The sequence below is a fragment of the Salmo salar genome, chromosome 09 (genome assembly GCF_965601325.2).
Source record: "Salmo salar chromosome 09, fSalSal1, whole genome shotgun sequence".
Classification (NCBI taxonomy): Eukaryota; Metazoa; Chordata; class Actinopteri; order Salmoniformes; family Salmonidae; genus Salmo; species Salmo salar.
This window is the reverse complement of record NC_138299.1, coordinates 38387072-38400103: the sequence shown is the minus strand read 5'-3', so window position 1 is coordinate 38400103 and position 13032 is coordinate 38387072. Positions and strand designations below refer to the sequence as shown.

Genomic DNA, 13032 nt, shown 5'->3' with positions numbered 1-13032 from the left:
AATCCATGCCTAAATTACTGACAGGCAGAAGAGATGTTTTGGGGACCAGGCTGTTACAACACAGCCACTGGAATCTTTCCAAGACAAAAGGCACTAAGGCCTCTCAGGCGAAAACGTGGCAGTTCAAATAGAAAGGAGTGAAATAACAATGAGGGGGAAGTACAGCATTTGATCCATTGGTGGCAGAGATGTAGCCTGTCCCAGACCGGTTTGTATTCATTGTCAAGCCAATGAGAGTCAAGGGCAGAGATTCTATCTGAACCGCGGTAGGTCAGCCTTATAGTGTGCTTGACATAAAAAAAAAAAAGGTAATGTTCGATTCAATCGACATACGCAACCAACGCGAAAACATTGCCTTTAAATGTGCATAGCTGACGAAGCATGATTGAATTGAATCCTAGCCAAAGAGTTGGCATGATAGCACAAACAGACTGGCACTCAGGCTAGCAGAGGTAAATCTAACAATGAAAAGATCTTTGGTTAATAATTAGTTGTTACTCTAAGGAAAACATGTTTAATGTAATAGCATGTTTTCCTCATTCGGTGTGTTATAGCTGGACCCCAGGCCATACAAACCCATTCAAGAAGTTTGTTAAGTGTAAAACAGATACTAGATCGTTCAAACATTGCAAACATTCTGCTTTATAAGAATAATTAAATAAGCACATTTCAAACAATAACAATAATTACAAGAGCCAAGAACCAAATGACATGATATGAAGAGCTGTTGTCTCATAACTTTTCCCTGCATATGCCTGAGGTGTATACAGCTGCTGTGAAACCCCATGACCACCAGGGGGCAACAGACAGTGAGAATTTGATGTTCCAGGTCATATTTTCGGCAGCCACACTGCACATATTAGGGGAGGACAGCTCAAAATAATGGCTGGAATGGAGTGGATGGAATGGCATCAAGCACATTGAAACCATGTGTTTGACACTATCCCGTTACTATGAGCCGTCCTCCTCTCAGCAGCCTCCACTGCTTATCAGAGAATGAATGAATATATATAAACCATCTTACATCAGCACTTCTACTCAGAGAGGCTTTCTGAATACGGGCACAGATCTCACAACGCCTGAAAAAGTGATTCACTGTGTCACATATTTGGGATGGGACCCAGGCAAAGACTGTGAACTAGTCATAAAAAGATAGAATAAGAGAGAGTGTTGCGTGAGCATATTTACATCATCACAGAAAAGGCACGTGTGGTAGGTGCTGATTCATGGGTTTTGTCCTGGTTGATTTACTTTGTTCTCAAGGAGAGCGAGAGAGTGTGTGTGTACATGCGAGCTGAGGCAGAGATTCAAGGTGGATGATTTGAAATCGGGAGCAGGTAGGTAGGTCTACTTGATGAGCTTATTGGCTCGCTGGTTGGCTTCATCGATACGTGCTTTGTTTATGTCCGCCTGAGGGGGAGAGACAGTACACACACCAGGTGAGTGGTGGATCAATATCTACATTACTCTTTCTTAGTGAAACAGAAGGCCGTCTGACAGTAGAGCCCTATGTTAGGCATCCTCGTGGTACACAAGACAAATATACTGTACCACACCCCAGAAAAAGCTAGCGGAGGTGTATGAAGATGAAAAACTAAACTGTAGAAAACAGTCTCTGCACCTTTAATATGCAGAACTTCTGGTCACAAAGACCTTCGTCAGAGCATACTGGTGGTATAAGCCCCACAACATGGTATCATAAGCCCCAAGGAGTGTGAGGCAGTGTATGGATGGAGAACACAGCCCAGCAATGACGACAACCCACCTTTTCTGTGATGCGGATGATGTGTTTGTTCTGCTTGTCTAGCTCAGAGCCCATGTCACTGGCCATGTTCTTCAGGTTCCCTATGATGCTGCCCACCTGATCCAGGTTCTCCTCCATCTCATCCTCCCGAGCATCGTTGGTAATCCTGGGGGAGTTAAGGGGCCACATGACCACACATATCTACTATTCTCAGTGTCAAAACACAATCATGAGACTATGCCCTTGCTTGATAGCCCTAACCCTATGGTGTTTTCAGATCTGAAGGGTCTGGATAAGTAGAAGCAATGTTGTGGAGATTCCACCACATTCCCTTCACCTTACAGATCTGCACACATTTAAAAGGACAAAGGGAGCAAAAGCAAGTAGGATCAAGCTGATAGTTTGTAACTAGGTGTGTATTATACAGTTGACTGGCTTCACCCACCTCTTGATGTAGGGTCCAGAGCCCCCCATGGGCTGCTGCTGGTTGGCTTGTCCGTTATGGATGCCTGAGGGTTGCCTGGACACCACCGAGCCATCCCCTCCCTCTCCTGTACTGCTACCATCACCTGTTCCCCAGGTACGCTTGTATTTAGAGTCATGCTCTATGGACGTCACCCTGAGGGAGAATCAAGTCAGTCCGTCAATCAATCAACCAACGGATCATTAAATCATCAGTCAGTCCATCATTCAAGTCAGTCCATCATTCAAGTCAGTGCATCATTCAAGTCAGTGCATCATTCAAGTCAGTGCATCATTCAAGTCAGTGCATCATTCAAGTCATTAATTCCTGTTCGTCAATCGGGGACAACTTCAGGGGAAGAGAGCTTCCACCGGTGCCTCGTAGACAAGATGACGGGTGGTAACTTTACAAACAAATGCACAATGCTCAATCATTGCATCACGGGCAAGGCCATTAAGATTAAGGGTATCATTCTAAAAAAATAAAAAGGGTGTATTTGTGTCTATGCTATGCAGGAAAAACAAGGACAGCAGAACACAGGAATAATATCAGAATTTATTTAGAATTCAAGGCACACTTAACCAGCATGGCTACCACAGCATTCTGCCATCCCATCTGGTTTGCGCTATCATTTGTTTTTCAACAGGACAATGACCCAAACACACCTCCAGGATGTGTAAGGGCTATTTGACCAAGAAGGAGAGTGATGCATCAGATGACCTGGCCTCCACAATCACCTGACCTCAACCCAATTGAGATGGTTTGGGATGAATTGGAGCGCAGAGTGAAGGAAAAGCAGCCAACAAGTGCTCAGCATATGAAAACTCCTTCAAGACTTATGGAAAAACATTCCAGGTGATGCTGGTTGAGAGAATGCCAAGAGCGTGCAAAGCTGTCATCAAGGCAAAGGGTGGCTACCTTAAAATCTCAAATATATTTTGATTTGTTTAACACTTTTTTGGTTACTACATGATTCCATATGTGTTATTTCATAGTTTTGATGTCTTCACTATTATTATACAATGTAGAAGATAGTAAAAATAAACCCTAGAATGAGTAGGTGAGTCCATAATTTTCACTGGTCCTATCTATCTATCTATCTATATACACACAGTGGGGGGAAAAAAGTATTTAGTCAGCCACCAATTGTGCAAGTTCTCCCACTTAAAAAGATGAGAGGCCTGTAATTTTCATCATATGTACACTTCAACGATGACAGACAAAATGAGAAAAATATCCAGAAAAATCACATTGTAGGATTTTTAATGAATTTATTTGCAAATGATGGTGGAAAATAAGTATTTGGTCAATAACAAAAGTCTCTCAATACTTTGTTATATACCCTTATTTGGCAATGACAGGTCAAACGTTTTCTGTAAGTCTTCACAAGGTTTTCACACACTGTTGCTGGTATTTTGGCCCATTCCACCATGCAGATGTCCTCTAGAGCAGTGATGTTTTGGGGCTGTCGCTGGGCAACACTGACTTTCAACTCTCTCCAAAGATTTTCTATGGGGTTGAGATCTGGAGACTGGCTAGGCCACTCCAGGACCTTGAAATGCTTCTTACGAAGCCACTCCTTGGTTGCCCGGGCGGTGTGTTTGGGATCATTGTCATGCTGCAAGACCCAGCCATGTTTCATCGTCAATGCCCTTGCTGATGGAAGGAGGTTTTCACTCAAAATCTCACGATACATGGCCGCATTCATTCTTTTCTTTACACGGATCAGTCGTCCTGGTCCCTTTGCAGAAAAACAGCCACAAAGCATGATGTTTCCACCCCCATGCTTCACAGTAGGTATGGTGTTCTTTGGATGCAACTCAGCATTCTTTGTCCTCCAAACACGACGAGTTGAGTTTTTACCAAAAAGTTCTATTTTGGTTTCATCTGACCATATGACATTCTCCCAATCCTCTTCTGGATCATCCAAATGCTCTCTAGCAAACTTCAGACGGGCCTGGACATGTACTGGCTTAAGCAGGGGGACACGTGTGGCACTGCAGGATTTGAGTCCCTGGCGGCGTAGTGTGTTACTGATGGTAGGCTTTGTTACTTTGGTCCCAGCTCTCTGCAGGTCATTCACTAGGTCCCCCCGTGTGGTTCTGGGATTTTCCCTCACCGTTCTTGTGATCATTTTGACCCCACGGGGTGAGATCTTGCGTGGAGCCCCAGATCGAGGGAGATTATCAGTGGTCTTGTATGTCTTCCATTTCCTAATAATTGCTCCCACAGTTGATTTCTTCAAACCAAGCTGCTTACCTATTGCAGATTCAGTCTTCCCAGCCTGGTGCAGGTCTACAATTTTGTTTCTGGTGTCCTTTGACAGCTCTTTGGTCTTGGCCATAGTGGAGTTTGAAGTGTGACTGTTTGAGGTTGTGGACAGGTGTCTTTTATACTGATAACAAGTTCAAACAGGTGCCATTACTACAGGTAACAAGTGGAGGACAGAGGAGCCTCTTAAAGAAGAAGTTACAGGTCTGTGACAGCCAGAAATCTTGCTTGTTTGTAGGTGACCAAATACTTATTTTCCACCATAATTTGCAAATAAATTCATTAAAAATCCTACAATGTGATTTTCTGGATTTTTTTTCTAATTTTGTCTGTCATAGCTGACGTGTACCTATGATGAAAATTACAGGCCTCTCATCTTTTTAAGTGGGAGAACTTGCACAATTGGTGGCTGACTAAATAATTTTTTACCCCACTGTGTGTGTGTGATTTTTAATGAATTTATTTGCAAATTATGGTGGAAAATAAGTATTTGGTCACCTACAAACAAGCAACATTTCTGGCTGTCACAGACCTGTAACTTCTTCTTTAAGAGGCTCCTCTGTCCTCCACTTGTATATATATAATATCAAACAAATCAAGCCGTTGTAATGTAGTGAAGTGTAATATTACCTGTGGAACGAAGAGTAGTGCGACTGCTCGCTCCAAAACAGCATGGATCTTATATATACATATATATACACACATATATATACATATATATATATATATATATATATATATATATATGTGTATATATATATATATATATAAGATCCATGCTGTTTTGGAGCGAGCAGTCGCACTACTCTTCGTTCCACAGGTAATATTACACTTCACTACATTACAACGGCTTGATTTGTTTGATCTGAGCAATTCTTCTTAGCTAGCTACATAGCCGTCTTTGTATCAAAGATAATTGTGTAGTTTTAGAGTAATTGAGTAATTATCGAGGCTAGCTATCTTCGTCCTCCTAACGTAGTCAACACTGCTAGCTGCTAGCTAGCTAGTCATCACTGCTAGCTAGCCAACTTCTACCGACTAGCAGCACTGTAGAAACTATTACATTACAACGTAACGACTTGCTTAGTGTGGTGTTAGTGTTAGTTAGCCAGCTACATAGTTGTCTTTGCTGTCTCTAAGATAGTTGTGTAGTTTGAGTAATTATCGAGGTGAGCTAGCCAGCCGCGACGCGGCGCCAGACTTAGTCAACACACCTAGTCATCATTAACCCACTGCTAGCTAGCCAACCGTTACCGACTAGCATCGCTGTAGATACTAATACTTTACAACGGAACGATTTGACTAGTGTAGTGTTAGCTAGCTAGCTACTTAGTTGTCTTTGTCATAGCTTGATAATTGTGTAGTTTAGTAATTACCGAGGTTAGCTAGCCAGCCATCGAGGTTAGCTAGCCAGCTATTTCCGTCCCCCGCGACGCCATTTTTCCTAACCCAGCCAACTATTACCGACGAGCAGCATTGTAGAAACTAAATACATACAAGGAACGTCTTGATTAGTGTTATGTTAGCTAGCTAGCTACAAAGTTGCTTTGTATCATGACAAGGTGTAGTACTGAAACTATCGAGGTTACCTAGCCAGCTACACGTTCAAAGTCAACAACGCAGCCACTGCTAGCTAGCCTACTCCACCAGCCAGCAGTACTGTATCATTTTAGTCAATAAGATTTTTGCAACGTAAGCTTAACCTGTTAGGGCTAGGGGGCAGCATTGACACGGCTGGATAAAAAACATACCCGATTTAATCTGGTTACCACTCCTACTCAGTAACTAGAATATGCATATACTTATTACATATGGATAGAAAACACCCTAAATTTTCTAAAACTGTTTGAATGGTGTCTGTGAGTATAACAGAACTCAAATGGCAGGTCAAAACCTGAGAGATTCCTTTACAGGAAGTGGCCTGTCTGACCATTTCTGGAACTTCTTTGCCATCTCTATCATTTACTAAGGATCTCTGCTCTAACGTGACACTTCCCACGTCTTCCATAGGCTCTCAGAGCCCGGGAAAAAACAGAATGTCGTCATTCCAGCCCCAGGCTGAAACACATTATCGCCTTTCTCAAGTGGCCCATCAAGAGACACTAGCTTATGCGCGTGACCCCGACCGCCCCCGCCTTTGGGATTTTTTCCTCTGTTTGCCGAAAAGGAGATTCCCTGTCGGAATATTATCGCTTTTCTACGAGAAAATGACGTAAAAATTGATTTTAAACAGCGGTTGACATGCTTCGACGTACGGCAATGGAATACTTTGAATTTTATTTAATTTAGTAAAATGTTAACGAATTCCCCGGAAGTTTGCGGGGGGTATGCTAGTTCTGAACGTCACATGCTAATGTAAAAAGCTGGTTTTTGATATAAATATGAACTTGATTGAACAAAACATGCATGTATTGTATAACATAATGTCCTAGGGTTGTCATCTGATGAAGATCATCAAAGGTGAGTGCTGCATTTAGCTGTCTTCTGGGTTTTGGTGACATTATATGCTGGCTTGAAAAATGGGTGTCTGATTATTTCTGGCTTGGTACTCTGCTGACATAATCTAATGTTTTGCTTTCGTTGTAAAGCCTTTTTGAAATCGGACAGTGTGGTTAGATTAACGAGAGTCTTATCTTTAAATGGCTGTAAAATAGTCATATGTTTGAGAAATTGAAGTAATAGGATTTTTAAGATTTTGAAAATCGCGCCACAGGCTGCAAGTGGCTGTTACGTAGGTGGGACGAATTCGTCCCGCCTAGCCTAGAGAGGTTAACTTTCTGAACATTCGAGACGTGTAGTCCACTTGTCAGTCCAATCTCCTTTGCATTAGCGTAGCCTCTTCTGTAGCTTGTCTACTTATGTGTCTGTCTATCCCTGTTCTCTCCCCTCTGCACAGGCCATACAAACGCTCCACACCGCGTGGCCGCTGCCGCTCTAACCTGGTGGTCCCAGCGCGCACGACCCACGTGGAGTTCCAGGTCTCCGGCAGCCTCTGGAACTGCCGGTCTGCGGCCAACAAGGCTGAGTCCATCTCAGCCTATGCTACCCTCCAGTCCCTAGACTTCCTGGCGCTGACGGAAACATGGATTACCACAGATAACACTGCTACTCCTACTGCTCTCTCCTCGTCTGACTACGTGTTCTCGCATACCCCTAGAGCATCGAGCCAGCGGGGTGGTGGCACTGGAATCCTCATCTCTCCCAAGTGGACATTCTCTCTTTCTCCCCTGACCCATCTGTCTATCTCCTCATTTGAATTCCATGCTGTCACAGTTACCAGCCCTTTCAAGCTTAACATCCTTATCATTTATCCCCCTCCAGGTTCCCTTGGAGAGTTCATCAATGAGCTTGACGCCTTGATAAGTTCCTTTCCTGAGGATGGCTCACCTCTCACAGTTCTGGGTGACTTTAACCTCCCCACGTATACCTTTGACTCATTCCTCTCTGCCTCCTTCTTTCCACTCCTCTCCTCTTTTGACCTCACCCTCTCACCTTCCCCCCTACTCACAAGGCAGGCAATACGCTTGACCTCATCTTTACTAGATGCTGTTCTTCCACTAATCTCATTGCAACTCCCCTCCAAGTCTCCGACCACTACCTTGTATCCTTTTCCCTCTCGCTCTCATCCAACACTTCTCACTCTGCCCCTACTCGGATGGTATTGCGCCGTCCCAACCTTCGCTCTCTCTCTCCCGCTACTCTCTCCTCTTCCATCCTATCATCTCTTCCCTCTGCTCAAACCTATCTCCTGATTCTGCCTCCTCAACCCTCCTCTCCTCCCTCTCTGCATCCTTTGATTTCCTCTGTCCCCTATCCTCCAGGCCGGCTCAGTCCTCCCCTCCTGCTCCGTGGCTCGACGACTCACTGCGAGCTCACAGAACAGGGCTCCGGGCAGCCGAGCGGAAATGGAGGAAAACTCGCCTCCCTGCGGACCTGGCATCCTTTCATTCCCTCCTCTCTACATTTTCCTCTTCTGTCTCTGCTGCTAAAGCCACTTTCTACCACTCTAAACTCCAAGCATCTGCCTCTAACCCTAGGAAGCTCTTTGCTACCTTCTCCTCCCTCCTGAATCCTCCTCCCCCTCCTCCCTCTCTGCGGATGACTTTGTCAACCATTTTGAAAAGAAGGTTGACGACATCCGATCCTCGTTTGCTAAGTCAAACGACACCGCTGGTCCTGCTCACACTGCCCTACCCCTGTGCTTTGACCTCTTTCTCCCCTCTCTCTCCAGATGAAATCTCGCATCTTGTGACGGCCGGCCGCCCAACAACCTGCCCACTTGACCCTATCCCCTCCTCTCTTCTCCAGACCATTTCCGGAGACCTTCTCCCCTACCTCACCTCGCTCATCAACTCATCCTTGACCGCTGGCTACGTCCCTTCCGTCTTCAAGAGAGCGAGAGTTGCACCCCTTCTGAAAAAACCTACACTCGATCCCTCCGATGTCAACAACTACAGACCAGTATCCCTTCTTTCCTTTCTCTCCAAAACTCTTGAACGTGCCGTCCTTGGCCAGCTCTCTTGCTATCTCTCTCAGAATGACCTTCTTGATCCTAATCAGTCAGGTTTCAAGACTGGGCATTCAACTGAGACTGCTCTTCTCTGTGTCACGGAGGCTCTCCGCACTGCTAAAGCTAACTCTCTCTCCTCTGCTCTCATCCTTCTAGACCTATCTGCTGCCTTTGATACCGTGAACCATCAGATCCTCCTCTCCACCCTCTCCGAGCTGGGCATCTCCGGCGCGGCCCACGCTTGGATTGCGTCCTACCTGACAGGTCGCTCCTACCAGGTGGCGTGGCGAGAATCTGTCTCCGCACCACGTGCTCTCACCACTGGTGTCCCCCAGGGCTCTGTTCTAGGCCCACTCCTATTCTCGCTATACACCAAGTCACTTGGCTCTGTCATATCCTCACATGGTCTCTCATATCATTGCTATGCAGATGACACACAATTAATCTTCTCCTTTCCCCCTTCTGACAACCAGGTGGCGAATCGCATCTCTGCATGTCTGGCAGACATATCAGTGTGGATGACGGATCACCACCTCAAGCTGAACCTCGGCAAGACGGAGCTGCTCTTCCTCCCGGGGAAGGACTGCCCGTTCCATGATCTCGCCATCACGGTTGACAACTCCCTTGTGTCCTCCTCCCAGAGTGCTAAGAGCCTCGGCGTGACCCTGGACAACACCCTGTCGTTCTCCACTAACATCAAGGCGGTGACCCGATCCTGTAGGTTCATGCTCTACAACATTCGCAGAATACGACCATGCCTCACACAGGAAGCGGCGCAGGTCCTAATCCAGGCACTTGTCATCTCCCGTCTGGATTACTGCAACTCGTTGTTGGCTGGGCTCCCTGCCTGTGCCATTAACCTCTCTGGGCTAGGCGGGACGAATTCGTCCCACCTACGTAACAGCCACTGGCAGCCTGTGGCGCGATTTTCAAAACCTTAAAAATCCTATTACTTCAATTTCTCAAACATATGACTATTTTACAGCTATTTAAAGACAAGACTCTCGTTAATCTAACCACACTGTCCGATTTCAAAAAGGCTTTACAACGAAAACAAAACATTAGATTATGTCAGCAGAGTACCAAGCCAGAAATAATCAGACACCCATTTTTCAAGCCAGCATATAATGTCACCAAAACCCAGAAGACAGCTAAATGCAGCACTCACCTTTGATGATCTTCATCAGATGACAACCCTAGGACATTATGTTATACAATACATGCATGTTTTGTTCAATCAAGTTCATATTTATATCAAAAACCAGCTTTTTACATTAGCATGTGACGTTCAGAACTAGCAAACTTCCGGGGAATTCGCTAACATTTTACTAAATTACTCACGATAAACGTTCACAAAAAGCATAACAATTATTTTAAGAATTATAGATACAGACCTCCTCTATGCACTCGATATGTCCGATTTTAAAATAGCTTTTTGGTGAAAGCACATTTTGCAATATTCTAAGTACATAGCCCAGGCATCACGGGCTCGCTATTTAGACACCCGGCAAGTTTAGCACTCACCATAATCATATTTACTATTATAAAAGTTTGATTACCTTTTGTTGTCTTCGTCAGAATGCACACCCAGGACTGCTACTTCAATAACAAATGTTGGTTTGGTCCAAAATAATCCATCGTTATATCCGAATAGCGGCGTTTTGTTCGTGCGTTCCAGACACTATCCGAAATAGTAAAGAAGTGTCGCGCGCATGGCGCAATTCGTGACAATAAAATTCTAAATATTCCATTACCGTACTTCGAAGCATGTCAACCGCTGTTTAAAATCAATTTTTACGACATTTTTCTCGTAGAAAAGCGATAATATTCCGACAGGGAATCTCCTTTTCGGCAAACAGAGGAAAAAATCCCAAAGGCGGGGGCGGTCGGGTCACGAGCATAAGCCCAGTGTCCCTTGATCGGCCACTTGAGAAAGGCGATAATGTGTTTCAGCCTGGGGCTGGAATGACAACATTCTGTTTTTTTCCCGGGCTCTGAGCGCCTATGGACGACGTGGGAAGTGTCATGTTAGAGCAGAGATCCTTAGTAAATGATAGAGATGGAAAAGAAGTTCAAGAAATGGTCAGACAGGCCACTTCCTGTAAAGGAATCTCTCAGGTTTTGACCTGCCATTTGAGTTCTGTTATACTCACAGACACCATTCAAACAGTTTTAGAAAATTTAGGGTGTTTTCTATCCATATGTAATAAGTATATGCATATTCTAGTTACTGGGTAGGAGTGGTAACCAGATTAAATCGGGTATGTTTTTTATCCAGCCGTGTCAATACTGCCCCCTATCCTAAACAGGTTAAACCCCTCCAACTCATCCAGAACGCCGCAGCCCGTCTGGTGTTCAACCTTCCCAAGTTCTCTCACGTCACCCCGCTCCTCCGCTCTCTCCACTGGCTTCCAGTCGAAGCTCGCATCCGCTACAAGACCATGGTGCTTGCCTACGGAGCTGCGAGGGGAACGGCACCTCCGTACCTTCAGGCTCTGATCAGGCCCTACACCCAAACAAGGGCACTGCGTTCATCCACCTCTGGCCTGCTGGCCCCCCTTCCTCTGAGGAAGCACAGTTCCCGCTCAGCCCAGTCAAAACTGTTCGCTGCTCTGGCACCCCAATTGTGGAACAAGCTCCCTCACGACGCCAGGACAGCGGAGTCAATCACCACCTTCCGGAGACACCTGAAACCCCACCTCTTTAAGGAATACCTAGGATAGGATAAAGTAATCCTTCTAACCCCCCTTTAAAAGATTTAGATGCACTATTGTAAAGTGGTTGTTCCACTGGATATTATAAGGTGAATGCACCAATTTGTAAGTCGCTCTGGATAAGAGCGTCTGCTAAATGACTTAAATGTAAATATATATACATATACACACACAACTACATATACACACACACACACAACTACATGTGCCTGTCTCATTGATAAATTATTAGATACACAAGTTGTTTTTGAAACAGATAGAATTATATAGTGACCTACGGCCACCCGCGAGTAATGGTCACATGGGTGGGTATTCCAACAGTTCCCAACAATCTTTTTTACCGTTGCCTAGGTTAACTCGGACCCATATGTATGTATATAATCCTTTATGACCGACCACACACACACCTCCGTGATGGATTATGATTGACTGTGCGCCAAAGTGAATTGAATTGTTTCCACACCCACCATGTGTGTAATGGTCATGTGAGGTGAAATGTGTATATTTTGGGATGGGAGGATGTCTTTTTTACCTCATGATCTGTTTCGGATTGAAAAAGGTTGTCACTAAAGCGGTAAATTGGAAGCATAAACAGAGCGTGGGCCTTCTTGTTCTTTACAAGATAGAAATGTAAACATGCTAAGAAACAGAATCAACATTACAAGAACAAAGTACAGCACAGAAAGTCACGACTCATTTCCATAAGTGAGAGAGAGAAAAAAGGACATGCTACACTTGCGTTATAGTTTGGTGGTAAGAGGGGTGTCCAGTACCTGTCACAGGGGCAGACACAGAGGCCACAGCACTTGGACAGGTCAGTCAGGTTCTTCTCAGCCTTCCTCATGTCCTGGTTGATCTGGTCCATACCCTCCTCTGTACGTCTCAGTTGCTCTGTCATGCAACCAGGACAAAACAGCAAAGACCCATCTCAGGGAAATGAAACACTAAAACCATATTAATTGATTAATTTAACCGAAGTTAAAAACTGGTTTTAACAATAAGATCTTCTGAAAAAAAATAATAATAATAAAAAAAAAAAATGGCATTCCTAAGAGCTGGTACTCTGTAGTGAACTTGGACTATCACTCACCCCCCTGTTGGTCCAGCATGTCGATGGTGTTGACACCAGTCTCCCTGGTCTGAACACAGGACAAGCACCACATTAGGAACTCAAAGACCACAGTTCAGATAACTTCAGCAACACAGAAATATGCTGAAGAAAAATATAAAAACGCAACATGTAAAGTGTTGGTCCCATGAACTGAAAAAACATCCCAGACCTTTTCCATACACACAAAAACATTTCTCAAAAATGTTGTGCACAAATTTG

The 13032-nt window shown here is 44.6% G+C and overlaps 1 protein-coding gene across 1 annotated transcript; it reads right to left on the bottom strand.

The window, feature by feature from the left end:
- Positions 1 to 637: 637 nt before the first annotated feature.
- On the bottom strand, positions 638 to 12783 carry snap23.1 (synaptosome associated protein 23.1; the record flags this gene model as incomplete). The annotated part of the gene is given in 4 exon segments (NM_001165300.1): positions 638 to 1410; positions 1766 to 1910; positions 2190 to 2363; positions 12476 to 12783. Coding segments are annotated over 4 exon segments (507 nt in total). The 3' UTR covers positions 638 to 1347.
- Positions 12784 to 13032: the final 249 nt, after the last annotated feature.